The 12,742-nt window shown below is 42.1% G+C and overlaps 1 protein-coding gene across 2 annotated transcripts in view; it reads left to right on the plus strand.

Moving 5' to 3' along the window:
• Nucleotides 1–12,742, plus strand: part of LOC139338747 (A-type potassium channel modulatory protein DPP6-like) — a 61,234-nt gene that overhangs the window by 36,044 nt on the left and 12,448 nt on the right. For both annotated transcript variants that reach the window (XM_070974000.1, XM_070974002.1), the window contains exons 2-7: nt 1,604–1,718; nt 4,019–4,117; nt 7,716–7,810; nt 7,923–7,997; nt 8,084–8,136; nt 8,563–8,644. In XM_070974000.1, the coding sequence (XP_070830101.1) occupies nt 1,604–1,718; nt 4,019–4,117; nt 7,716–7,810; nt 7,923–7,997; nt 8,084–8,136; nt 8,563–8,644 (519 nt within the window). The remainder of the gene's footprint in view (nt 1–1,603; nt 1,719–4,018; nt 4,118–7,715; nt 7,811–7,922; nt 7,998–8,083; nt 8,137–8,562; nt 8,645–12,742) is intronic.

The following is a 12,742-nucleotide window of genomic DNA, read 5'->3' on the forward strand; positions in this document are numbered from 1 at the left end:
CTGCGCTGAACTGGATACCGGACCGGGCTGCACTAAATAGTTTGCCAATTTCAGTGCACATATACAGAAAAAAAAGTAAGCAGATGCAGAAACATGGTTGTTATCTGCATGCCTGTCAAGGAATCTCATTGTTTTATCTCGGGCTCGGTCAGAGGTCTGAAGTGATTGCTGATATCGAAGAACTTTAACAGTATGTCTTCCCTATTAGAGTATGATAACACACGGACATTAATATCTTATGAATCCAGTATACAAGTCCATATACCTTATCGCGAAAATTCTTGCCTCTGCAGCGATAAATCAGCTTATTGATGTGCCTGCTGTTTTTCTGTGTACTCACTGCCTTCAGTATTGATTCGCTTCGCTGTGAGACAAACTGCGCAGAGACAGTCGGTGCAAAGGCACTGGAAATGCACACGCACAGATAAACACACGGGTATACTTTAAAAATTTACATGGAAAGTAACTAGCAACATAGAAATTTGAAAGTCTTTAAAAATAGAAAGGGGATCATCTCAGCTGAAGAGTTGAGCCGTCTCGCATGCTCACACACCCCTCATTAACTCATGGATGGTTCACTGAGCTCCTGCATACTGTTTGACTGCTGACTGCAGACAGACAGAGACCAGGTCTAATTGCTAACAAGGATATCAACAGCTGGGCTGATATGGGTGGTTGGAGCTGCTAACGTTCCTTTCTGAATGTGACCTGAGAAATGAATGTGCATGTATGTGTGTGCCTGTAATTAGAGAGGAATTACACCTGACGGAAACCTTGATTTCTGACCTTAACCCTTCAAGCCAGCGATAAAGGGAGTGAGAGACAGCCGGGGGTTCATGAGGCTAATCTACATCTACAGTTATTCCAGAAAACTGTCTCTTTCTGTTCTTTTGTAATGGACACAGTGTGACAAGAATGGGATAATGCTGTGTGTTTGTGCAAGGCCCAGTAGCTAAATCACACAGTAAAGCACACATGCACACTAGATTGAAACTGTTTAAGATCTGTGTTGGAGTGTTGGAGAGTCTTCAGGGGCCACCTGATTGCTGCCCCCCCATGCCTCTGCAGTTAAAATGTTTTGTATGTCCTATGGATTTCTGCAGTATATGTATTTTCAATAGCGCTGATTAGCCATCTACCATCTGCTGGGCCGTATGAGGAGAGCAGCTCATTATTCTGCCTGTTGTGTCTGCGTTGAAGCTGTAGCTCCAGTCCAGCTATCAGGGAAAGCTGCAGGGACTCATCCTGTGCAAGCAGCAGGGAGCAGCTGGAAGATCCAGTGTTATCGCACACAAGTGGCTGAGTTGGCGGCATCTGTCTGACAGAGAATGAGCTGTCCTCTGGCCAATCCCTGGTTCCAGCTGTGACAGTACAAAATACATCTGTCTTATGTATGATGAGATCAAATGCTGTGTTTCCATTTTGAAATAAAAGTCAGCACCTGAAGGTCATTACTCTTCTCTAAATCAGCCTGTTGCAACAAATCATATTATCAGTACATCAGTGCTTAAGAGGGGATATTTTTAACCCCTTTATGTGTGTTTGTGTTTATGTGTGAGCGCGTGTGCATCAGTGTAAGTTAATATGTGGGGTTGTTTTTCAGGACCTGGTGGGCAGTGCTCCGCCACAGAGGAACTGGAAAGGAATAGCCATCGCCCTGCTGGTCATCCTCATCATCTGTTCCCTGATTGTCACCTCCGTCATCCTGCTGACCCCTCGTATGTACAGAACATACACACCTAACACCCACACACCCACGCGTGTGCTATCTTTATCAAGCGTTAGAAAATGCTGAGAAAACTCTGTGCTCTTTCTATAGCAAGGCAAAAAGTAAGGGTGTGCGCGGTCTGGGTGGTGCATGGACATGTAGTACGTCCCACTTTCATGCACAAACCTGCAAAAACATTTGCTGATTGTCACTGTGATCTTTCCCTACCTTTAGTGTTTTTGTTGCATGACTCTCACTAAGCCATAACCACAATGACCTTGTACCTTGACACCTATTGTGAAAAGCAAGAATTTTAAAAAAAGTAGGCATTAAACATAATTGTAGAAAACACGTAGTCATAGACAATCATGGCATACAGAGTGCCAAATGTACCATTTCAGATTCATGGGGGAAAAAAGCTAAAATGCTCCAAAATGGTTATTTTGCAACCTTGCACAGAAATAAAATCCTGGATCTTCACCAAGAACCAAATACTAATCATTGTTTCATGGGACATGACCAAATGTCACTGAAATCTGTTTTTGAGACATTGTAGTAGAAAAACAAATGAGATATAAATCATTATTTCCTTGTCAAAGATAAGACACTCAATAGTCACTTGCTCACACTGGTATACACACCTGTTTACCTGTTTTCTGCCTCAGTACACTTGTATTCTACACATAGCCTTGACTTTACATGGGGAACGGCATATTGTTCTACACACCTCAGATGATGGACCGCACACCTCTGCCAAGGCTGCACAATCATATTAACGGATTATTTTAAGAGCTTTTTATTTAGATCCAACTAGAACTGGATCTACAACAAAGCACAAGTAGTGCCAGACAATCATGGGATACAATGTGACAAATGCTGTTGTTTTAGGAAACAGACAAAACTTTTGCAATGTAAAGAAATCAATTAAAAACTGCATCCTCATCAAAACAAATCCGCGGACCGCGGCTTAGTGTTGCGTCCTTGGCAGACAAATCAGCACACGTGTACTCACACATACACTAAACAGGCACAACATTGTTCCTTACAGGTGTAATGTTACACCAAATTCCACTGAAATCTGGGAAAATTTAATAAACAAAGGCAAACAACCTACAGTACAGGGAGTATGCACACACACACACACACACACACACACACACACACACACACACACACACACACACACACACACACACACACACACACACACACACGCACACACACACACACACCTGAGTGATTACACGTATTCTACACACAGCCTGGGCTTTGAATTGAATTGAAACCTCTTTCTTCCTCCTCTTCTGCTTTTCCTCACAGCACAGACAGCTATTTTAATTTGACAACCTTGTTTCAGGGGGGCAAGGTTTTACAGATGACATGCTTTCTCCAGTTGGTGATTGTGTACAGGTTTTACACAAATGCGGGGTCACTATCTCACTAGGTAATGGTCCTTTTTATGTGTAATGCCATTCAGGCCTGTTTAATGGAGATGATTATGCAGTAATAACTCCAGCCATTTGTCAGATTGGCGCAGCATCAGAGATACCATTTGCCTCATGTTGGAAATTAGTTTTCTCCCCAACTCTGCAGTTTCTTGCCAGACAAGAGAATTTCTCCGAAGTCGATAAACACTTTACAATGTCTGACATGGTATTTACACACTCAGATCTCGTCGCTCAGTCGCAACATGAAGCCTGCTGAAGAATCTGTCAAGGCACAGTTTTGTACAGTAACACTGGGCTGTCAGCCATCTTGACAACTTGTGTCTAACTGTTGTTTCCTGCGAAAATGTGTGATAGAAGTTCCTCTCGGTGTCTGCTCCACCTGCAGTTCAGCTGTCAGCTTCAGATCTCATTTTGAATTTTGGGGATGGAAGGAGTGGTCCCCCCCTGCTGCTGAAAACGAGGCAGGCAGACGTGAACTGATGCTCTCAGATCAATAGTGCAATACTTGGGGACTCTTTCTTGTTTGTACCTTGCTCTAAATTGCTCTACCTACAGCAGTGAATAGTAGTTGGAGGTGCTATCTCCAGAGATAGAAGAAAAGTATAATATAGTGAGCTGGTGGCAGTCTCTGGTATGAGGCTGCAGTCCCCTGAGCAAAGCAACATGCTGATGGAAAAAGCCATAAGACTCTCCTCATCTTCTGTTGCAGCACTAGCACTTGAAATGCTAATAACTCACAAGAGTCAAGAACGACTTCCTGAAGTTTTCATCAAGAATCACTTGTAGATATTCATGTGAGCTGCTGCTGTACCCATATGCAATTTATGCATGTTGATTTATCTTTTGGTGATGCGCTTGGCAGGTGAAGATGACAGCCTCGCCCTGAAGAAGAAGGTGACAGTGGAGGATGTTTTCGGTCCAGACCTTCACATCCATGACCCAGACACCAAATGGCTCAGTGGTGAGTGAACAGTTTAGCATTCAGCGCCTTTCTCTCATGTAGAACATGTCCAGACACAGCTGAGGGTGATGCAAATGAATGCGACTGTGAAACCAGTTCACTTTTCCCGTCAGTTTCTACATAAAAAACTTTCCAGCTGGGTAGCTCACTGGTAGAGTGCGTCACATGTATCAAGGCTGAATCCTCACCGCAGCAGCTCAGACCCTTTGGTGCATGTCGTCCCCACTCTCCCTCCCCTGTGTCTCTCCAGCTGTCATTATCTAATAATAAAACAGAAATGCTCCCAAAATGACTGTTATTAAAAATCACAGCTCTGTTGGGATTATTTTTACGATAACTGTAATTATCTTTTCTCAAAAACGACACAGATCACTCTAGCTGTGATTTTTTTTCTGTCTCCATTGCAAACAAATGCACCGGCTTTCCAGCTCATCTTGTATGCACTACAGACTCAGCATGCCGTGTACTCGGTGTTCAGTAAGATGGTCTTAATTGAACAGATGCGCAATAGAACAGGTTTGCTGTGGCCTCCCTAACCTTGACAATGTAGCAAGTAGGAAGCTGCCACCTGAGCTCATAAATGTTGGATCAGCTGACTCGGTGCCCCCTGGTGTTCGACAGGAAAAGTACTTGAAATACTCTCCAGCTTCTGCATGAAAAGCTGTGTCAGTGAAACTTTGTTGAATATGGTTAATTGGATTTTATTGTGCACTGTGCACATCAGTGGCATTCAGTTTTGTGACAAGTACAACTACTCATTGCAACTGCTACTGCTATTAAATAGCTCAATTTTTCTGCGATGCACGAGGAACTTTCATTCATGCAAGGGTGAAATATTTACTTTCGTTTAAAAATTAAAAAGACTTGGCAAAAAAAAAAAAGGACTTTGTTCCAACTGTGTGCAAAGGTATTTTAGCAGCTGGATTTTCATATAGAGGTAGGTTTGGTGTTCTTAGCGACAGAACAAACATTGTCAACAAAGCCTAAAGTTTTCAATGTCGTGAATGTGGCTGATTGTAACCTGGCTGGATTGTCATGGTAACTTGTGCTGCACATTGAACCTGCTCTGGAGGAGGTTATGTTCAGAGTTTCTATAAACCGTGCCATCCTTTCATTTATTCTTTTCCTGATGTTGTTCTCTGATAGCTTCTCTATATACAGATTCTCAGCCGAGGGAATACATTACAGTATATAGCCTATGCAAACGTGCTGAGCCATACAATAATAATGTAATTATAGCAGTGCAAACTGTTTGCATAGCGCTGTGGATTTTTTCACATGAACCTATTTCTATTTAGGTGGTGATAGAGCAAATATGTTTTTGCTTTAGGTAATATTAACACTGTATCATCCATCGACTGAGAAGGGCGATGAAGGCACAGGCACATTGCAGATAATAGAGAACTGATCAGAAAATGTATTAACGTATTGGTATTTATCATAGGTAATATTCAGTCAATTGAATTCATTTCATTCAGTAAATTTCACTAATCTGGCCCAAAACTAAAGTGATTTCCACATTTCCTTCATTAGAGGATGGTATCAAACCTAAATGTAATTCTTGTGCATCACCTTTAAATAGTTTTATCTGTGAGATGGGGCTTTCAACCACATTTCACTGTCTTCCTCTGTGAATGGACTGTGCTCAGGGCCAACTGACAGACTGAAACAACCTGTTATTATTTCAGACTATCCAGTTCTTGTGTTTTTTCTTTAAGTACATACTTAGTTGAAGTTTAATGCACAAGATACACAGCCGGTCTTTTGAAATCTGACGAGACAAATAGAAAATATATTAAAGACTGTAATTGAAACGTTGAATATGTCAACACTCTGTCTGCTCTCAGTCAAAAGAGTCTAAAAGGTTGTTCAGTGTTCAACTGTAAAGCTCTTTGTGTGGTTTTATTGATTTTAAACATTTTAAACCCAGTCCATACTGTACAAAACAGCTTTTAAATGAGATGGTAAATTGACATAGTACATAGTTATTATGAGCATCAAAATTAGCAACATTTATAAAAGGTTTTTGCTGTGTTTAAAGACATACAGTGCAGGCAAACTCCCGTCTTCTTGTGTCTTGGTGTCTACTTACAGATACGGTACGACCTTACATCTGTCCTTGTGTTCCACTGTGTGGTCTGCTCCCCTGATTACTTACATTACCGGCTTATTAACATATAATTAGTTAAGTTCCCGTGTTTCTCTGCCCTTCATTCACACCTGTGATGAAAACGTCCTCAGCACCTGATGAAACCCCAGCAATCAATTGTGTGACATTGCATCTTGTCAGTTAAGTTAATGCAATCAACTCCCATTTGGTGCTAATGACCTTCTGATAAGAAACCCAACGGGACAACCTCACACTTCAGTAGTCCTCATCAATATTTTGTGGGCTTCATTCACAGCAGTGCGTAATTGATCCCCATTGCTCTTTGATCACTGCTTGCCTCAGTAGTCTTTGGACTCACCCCTTAGTTTCTCCCACAGACTCAGATCCAAAGACAAAGGATTTGACCTTCAGACTGTGCTCTAAAACAAAGAACTGCTGCTATCTGCCTGACGCATTCATGTTTTTGAGAAGTAAAAGAAAAGAATATTGTTCAACAGTGAAAATGAGATATGAACAAGAAACGTCTATGGCTAAATCTGCTCACGAGAATCTACTCTGACTATAGAGGGAACAAAAGCATCATCTTTGGTAACAGAGTCACCATCACTTCTCTTTATGACTCCCAGCTCAGAACTTCTCATGAAATTGTGAAATTACAGCTTTTCATCCTGGACTTAGCATTCACTGACATTCTCAGCTCTTGTTAGCCTCCCTCCTCACTGAAAAACAGCAATAAAGTGAACTGAACAAACTGTTCACTGTCGCTAACAAAATTCATTTGGCTAGTGCGTCATGGCCTGAGCCAGGCAATCACGTTTATTGAGCATTTCTTTTGCCATTTTTAAAAAAATGCTCACATTTAAACACGACAGAGCAGACCTGAGATACTTCTGAGGGCGGTTTGAGTTTGAGTAAAATTTGATCTGATCTCTAAACAGAGACTGTTTGTGTTCCAGACAGTTTCAAACCACATGAGGACGCTCTCCAGATGCTAGCACAACATGCACAAGAGTGATAAATCTTTTACCTTGGCTTTCAAAACACTGTTTCTGTTATTGTTAAGGAAATCAGAGAAAGCAAATCTGACATTTAAGAGAATCTTCTGATAAAAGATGAGACTTTTGTTGTGTACAACAACAAGGACAACAGCATTATAGCAGACAGAATGTGCTCAGTGCCAGCCTGGACATAATATACACTCACAGCATTTTTTAAGCTGTCTTCCAATGGGAAATGTTTGGAATAAGGAAGTCCTTAAGTAAAAGCAGTTAGCAAATTAGCCAGTATTAAAAAGGACAACAAGAGGAACAACTGCTTGAATTTAGCAGGAATGCTCCAAATATCAACTGTGCAAATGGCAGACAAGTTTGTGACTAGCTGGCGAACATATTGTAGTGGATTCAATGAGGCAGATTTTCCTATTTGCTGACCAAACAGAGCTAAAAGAGAGTGAATATTGGACTGATGGTTATTTTTTGTCATATACAGACAATGAGCTGCTGTATCGTACAAGGGACGGGGACGTCGTCAAGCTTAATGTCGACTCCAAAGAGAGAACTGTTATCGTGTCCAACCAGTTGTTTGTGAGTATCATCTTACTCCAGCACTGCTTACCTCAAAAGGCAGTAAGAACACTGTCTGCCACTGCTGTACTGGGTGTGTTACGACTGCCAGTTTGTTTTTGATCCCATCCAGGACAGATCCAGAGCCGCCAAGTACCAAGTGTCTCCAGACATGCAACACGTGTTGTTTGCCTTTGAAGTGAAACCGGTGAGAAACCCTCCTAGTGCTTCCTCACACTGTCATTTTTTGCAGAAGCTTGCCTTCCTTAACTGTGATGCTGTTTGTCTCTGCAGATCTACCAACACTCCTATGTGGCCAAGTACATTATTTACAGCCTTGTGACACAGTAAGACCCATCTTTCATTGTCTCACTGTCTGCCTTATTCTTGTCACCTGCCCTCGGCCTGACCTGATGTAGACAGTCCACTGACATCAGCCCCGTTTACCTGTTTTCTCTGCTCCTTTGTTGCAATGCATTTACGTTCAGTTTAGCTCTATGTGCTGCATTCAGCGTGGCCTGCTTTTACCTTTCATCCATCTTTGTCTGCTTATTTCCCTACTGCTCTGTTTTTGTAGCGAGCCAAGCAAAGTCAGCCTGTGCTAAATAAAGAATGTGGATGATTGATGAAGCCTATAGTGAGGGAACAAGCCAAAAACACATGACTTCCTTGCTCTGACTGTGCATTTATATTCATATGCACACTGTGCACTGTACATGTAGTGCACATACAGACAAATACTGCATTGATTCTTTCATGTGTTGTCTCCACAGGGAAACGTGGCCTCTGAATCCCCCTGAAGTGCATGATGCTGTCCTGCAGTTTGCAGGATGGGGACCCCGAGGCCAGCAGCTGGTAAGGAGGCCATACCCTGGAGATCACACTCACTGAATACTGGCACACTGGTGGAGGTCTGTCAGGATCAGCCTGGCATTGCAGACGAGGCACGGTTGTGATTTATGGTTCGTCACAGTGGGACAGATAAATGTTGCAGCGATAAGAGGTTTATTTGCACTGTAATGACCACTTTAAGGGTTCCAGGGCCAACTCTCCTTTATTTGACATCCATCAATGTCGCTGTGAAGCCACATAATTTTTACTTTCACAACTTCGTGACAACACATGAGCTGATGAGAGCCGCAGTGGCAGATGGCATCTCAGTGGCACAACCTGGGGCTTGGACAGTCTGGGGTTGCTGGGTGGAGAAAACACATGGCACTGACTGAAGTGTCTGTGTGTGTGTGTGTGTGTGTGTGTGTGTGTGTGTGTGTGTGTGTGTGTGTGTGTGTGTGTGTGTGTGTGTGTGTGTGTGTGTGTGTGTGTGTGTGTGTGTGTGTGTGTGTGTGTGTGTGTGTGTGTGTGTGCATGTGTTGTGGGGACATAAATCTGTTTACATAGTCACATTGTGGGGAGTTGCCTGTCTTATAGGGACAAAACACATGTCCCCATAACATTAAATTTTAGGGTTAAGTTTGGGGTACGGGTTAGGGTTAGGCAAGTGGTGGTTATTGTTAGGATCAAACTCTAAGGAATGAATGCATGTCTATGTAATGTCCCCAGAAGTGATGGAAACACAACTGTGTGTCACCTACAACATTTGTGGACATATTTTGTAAAACCCACCAGCTGATTGGAGACAGTTTGTCCATTCTGGCAAACAAAATAGTTTCAATTTGGTTTCATTGCAATTCTATTAGGCATTACTATTCATTCATTTTTTTCTCCTTTGTTCATTGGTAATATTGCCTCTATAACATGAGAAATAAGCCTTTAAAAAAAAAATAGAAAAGAAAGGTTTTTGAAGCTCTGAAAGGCTAAAACCTGCTAAGCTGCTGTCTGAAGTCCTTGGTTCTTCTGTCTATTCAAAACGTGACATTTTCAAACCGTTTTCAAAGCTATGTTCAGCAACAGTAATAAAGTGAGCTATTTTTGGTGAATTCAATAAAACGTAATTTCTTGTTTGAAATGAACTTCCCTGCTGGTCAGCCACACGATGGAGCCCAATCTGTGATTCTTTGATCAAGGAAATTCCAGGTGCTGCATGTTCACATGAGATAGATGAAAAGGTGTGTAGAAAAGCATTATAGGTGAACATCTATCAGAAGATATCAACAACTAAGATTTGTTGTCTGCTGTTCATCTCATGAATTACAGGACGTGCCAATCAATGTGGGAGTGGGAGCAGGTTTCAGTTCTGAAAGACATATTTCATTTGAGAGCTCCTTCCCAAATGCCCATTACTGACAAGTGATAAGGACCTTTAGCGAGCAAAAAGCATTCTGACACTTATCCATCAGGAGCGATGAAGTAAGCAGTGTTACGTTGTTGGGGAGTCAAGAAGATTTCATGATAAATATGATGAATTCATGCTGTGTCACTAAAGCTTGATACAGCGTGTTCCTCTCTGCCACTGACCTCCACCGTAGTTGAAAACACATCACCCAGCCGCACGTTGCACTGGGTGACTTGTTCCTTCATTATGCTGAACATGTTCACTGTACTTTGTTTTGAGTTGATCCCACTCATTCCTTTCCTGCTGCTGTAAATACATGCTGATGCACCACACGTGGATTAATCTGCAGCTGAAAATAGTCCAGAAACAAATTTACTACTTTCTGCTGTTTGAGTAATGTTGGGCAAAAACTACAGTGCTTTGCTGTTTTTAAAGTAGAAACCAAAGAAGCCGAGTTCCACAGACAGAGACATCAGAGAGCATAAAGAGACGACTAAGACTCTCAGTTTTGTTTTTTTCATGCAATTTGTTGACAATAAGAATAATGGCAGCCTTATTCTTTAATAAGCTTTAAAGTGCCATTGACCCAGGCTCTGATAATCTTTTGTTTTATCCTGCCTAATGCAATACTCCACTTTTTTTTTACCTTGTTGACTTTAAATTAGTTTTTATTTGGATTTTGGTGCTTAGACAGACAGCCTCATGCTTCATCACCTCTTACTTCAAAGCTTTGTCTTCCTCTGTAATTGCTCTTATTGTATCATTTGCTCAAATTACACATTGCTGTGAGAAAATATTAACATTTCAAGTGCGCAATGAGACTTTGTCTGCCAAGGGAAGAAAGCAGATTAATTTGCATATGGTAATAGTGTACCTGATTGTTCCTTTTGCGATGCTGGTACTGTAGCTCTGCATATGATTTAATGAACAGCAGGGGTTATGGGAGAAAAATGAGATGAGCTCTTGCTTTTAGTCCCTGTCTGACCCGGCAATGGGGGACGTGTTTTATTTTTTTTTCCCTCTTCATGGCTTCTGAGTATAACGATTTTCCAAGTTGATCAGAATTGTGGCCATTAATCATCAAGTACTTCATCAGCGCATCAAGATGGGAGGTGTGTGTGAGTGTTTGTGGCAGCGTGACGGTGTGCAGCCAAGCATCAGATGTACAGTGAGTGGAGACGGGAGATGAATCCAGCGACACTCCCCTCATTAAACAGCAAGCAATTACTCTACCGTGACAGAGCAATCAGTGAGTCTGGGTCAACACACACACGCATGCACACACCTGAGAAAGAGGTGATATTGACACAGAAGAGGAGGGGGGAGAGGAAGAGGGGGGAAAAATATAATAATATTATATGAAACCATATAATATCATGTGACAAAACTGGGTCATATAACACAACTAAAAACACACATACACACATGCACACACTGATAAGAAACCCTGCTTTTCAGGCCATCTTTGATGCTGTCACTTTCATCTCTCCACCCTTTTGAAATGACTATTTTCCAGCTTTTTGCTTACTCTCCGCTTTATCCCATCTGAATCCCTTGAAGACTGAAAAGTCATTGAAACAGTGAGTTTAAGTCAACAGATTGCCACCTGCTTTATAAATGACTCGAGTTTTCAGAAGCCATTCACCACTAAAAATGCTATAATGGGTTTTCTGCTGACAGTGAGTCCCTTGAACTTGAAGACTCAAGACTCTCTTTTAATCAGCTGGTGCTAATATTGTAAAGATGAATCAAGGTTTTGAGGCAAAGTTAAGAGGCGGCTTTGGCCAAGGTGTAAATCATAATAATTAAAATCCTCAGTATTAAATTTTCATCTAACTTTTTGAAAGCCGTCTATGATTTCTGCTGTGTCCCCTGGCAGTTTCGCAACATTCGCCAACCACCAGCTTCCTTTGCTTTCCACAGCCCTGCATTGATCTGTTTTCCTCAGATGTTGATCCCACAATATAAACCTTTGATTTTCTCAACAGTTGCCATAGATCAGAGCGAAAGGAGCCATATCTTTCTCTTTTTTGGATTCTAGAGCTGCCGATTTGAGGCTTAGATTTAAGTGAAGGGGTTTCAGCTGACAGTCCAGTCGCACCAACGCGACCTGAGCTTCAGATCAATCCCGCATTCGTCTCCCCCATGCTGGCACTAGGCAAAGCAGCGAAAACACTGGAGTGGATTGACAGAGGGTTTTAAGTGTCACACATTCATCTGCCAGCGGTGTGTCCTAACTCCCTCAGGCGATGCCATTGTTGGTGCTGAGGGCTTCAATCAGCAGTCTAACCTGCAGTTTAGCTCAGCCATTGCACAACCCCAGCAGACAGCATAATGTCTCAATAAACAGAGGAGGGAAAATGGTGTGCCTGTGCTTGATTTCAAGGGTGTGTTGTGTGTGTGTGTGTGTGTGTGTGTGTGTGTGTGTGTGTGTGTGTGTGTGTGTGTGTGTGTGTGTGTGTGTGTGTGTGTGTGTGTGTGTGTGTGTGTGTGTGTGTGCCTGCCTGCAGGGCCTCAGCCAACTCCTGCGCCTTGATTAGCAACAGAAAGGGTTTCAAACTGCTTTGGAGAAGAATCCAAACTGTAATTAGGGAAATATCTATTAATACAGTGCTTAAGGCTGCTGTTGACTGAGTCTGTTAGCTTAGAAGTGTCATCGAGTGGGTAGCTGTGTTTCTGTCTGGATTAAGATAAAGACATGTTGTGATAAGGAGCCACAG

Source organism: Chaetodon trifascialis, chromosome 11 (genome assembly GCF_039877785.1).
Source record: "Chaetodon trifascialis isolate fChaTrf1 chromosome 11, fChaTrf1.hap1, whole genome shotgun sequence".
In the NCBI taxonomy this organism is placed as follows: Eukaryota; Metazoa; Chordata; class Actinopteri; order Chaetodontiformes; family Chaetodontidae; genus Chaetodon; species Chaetodon trifascialis.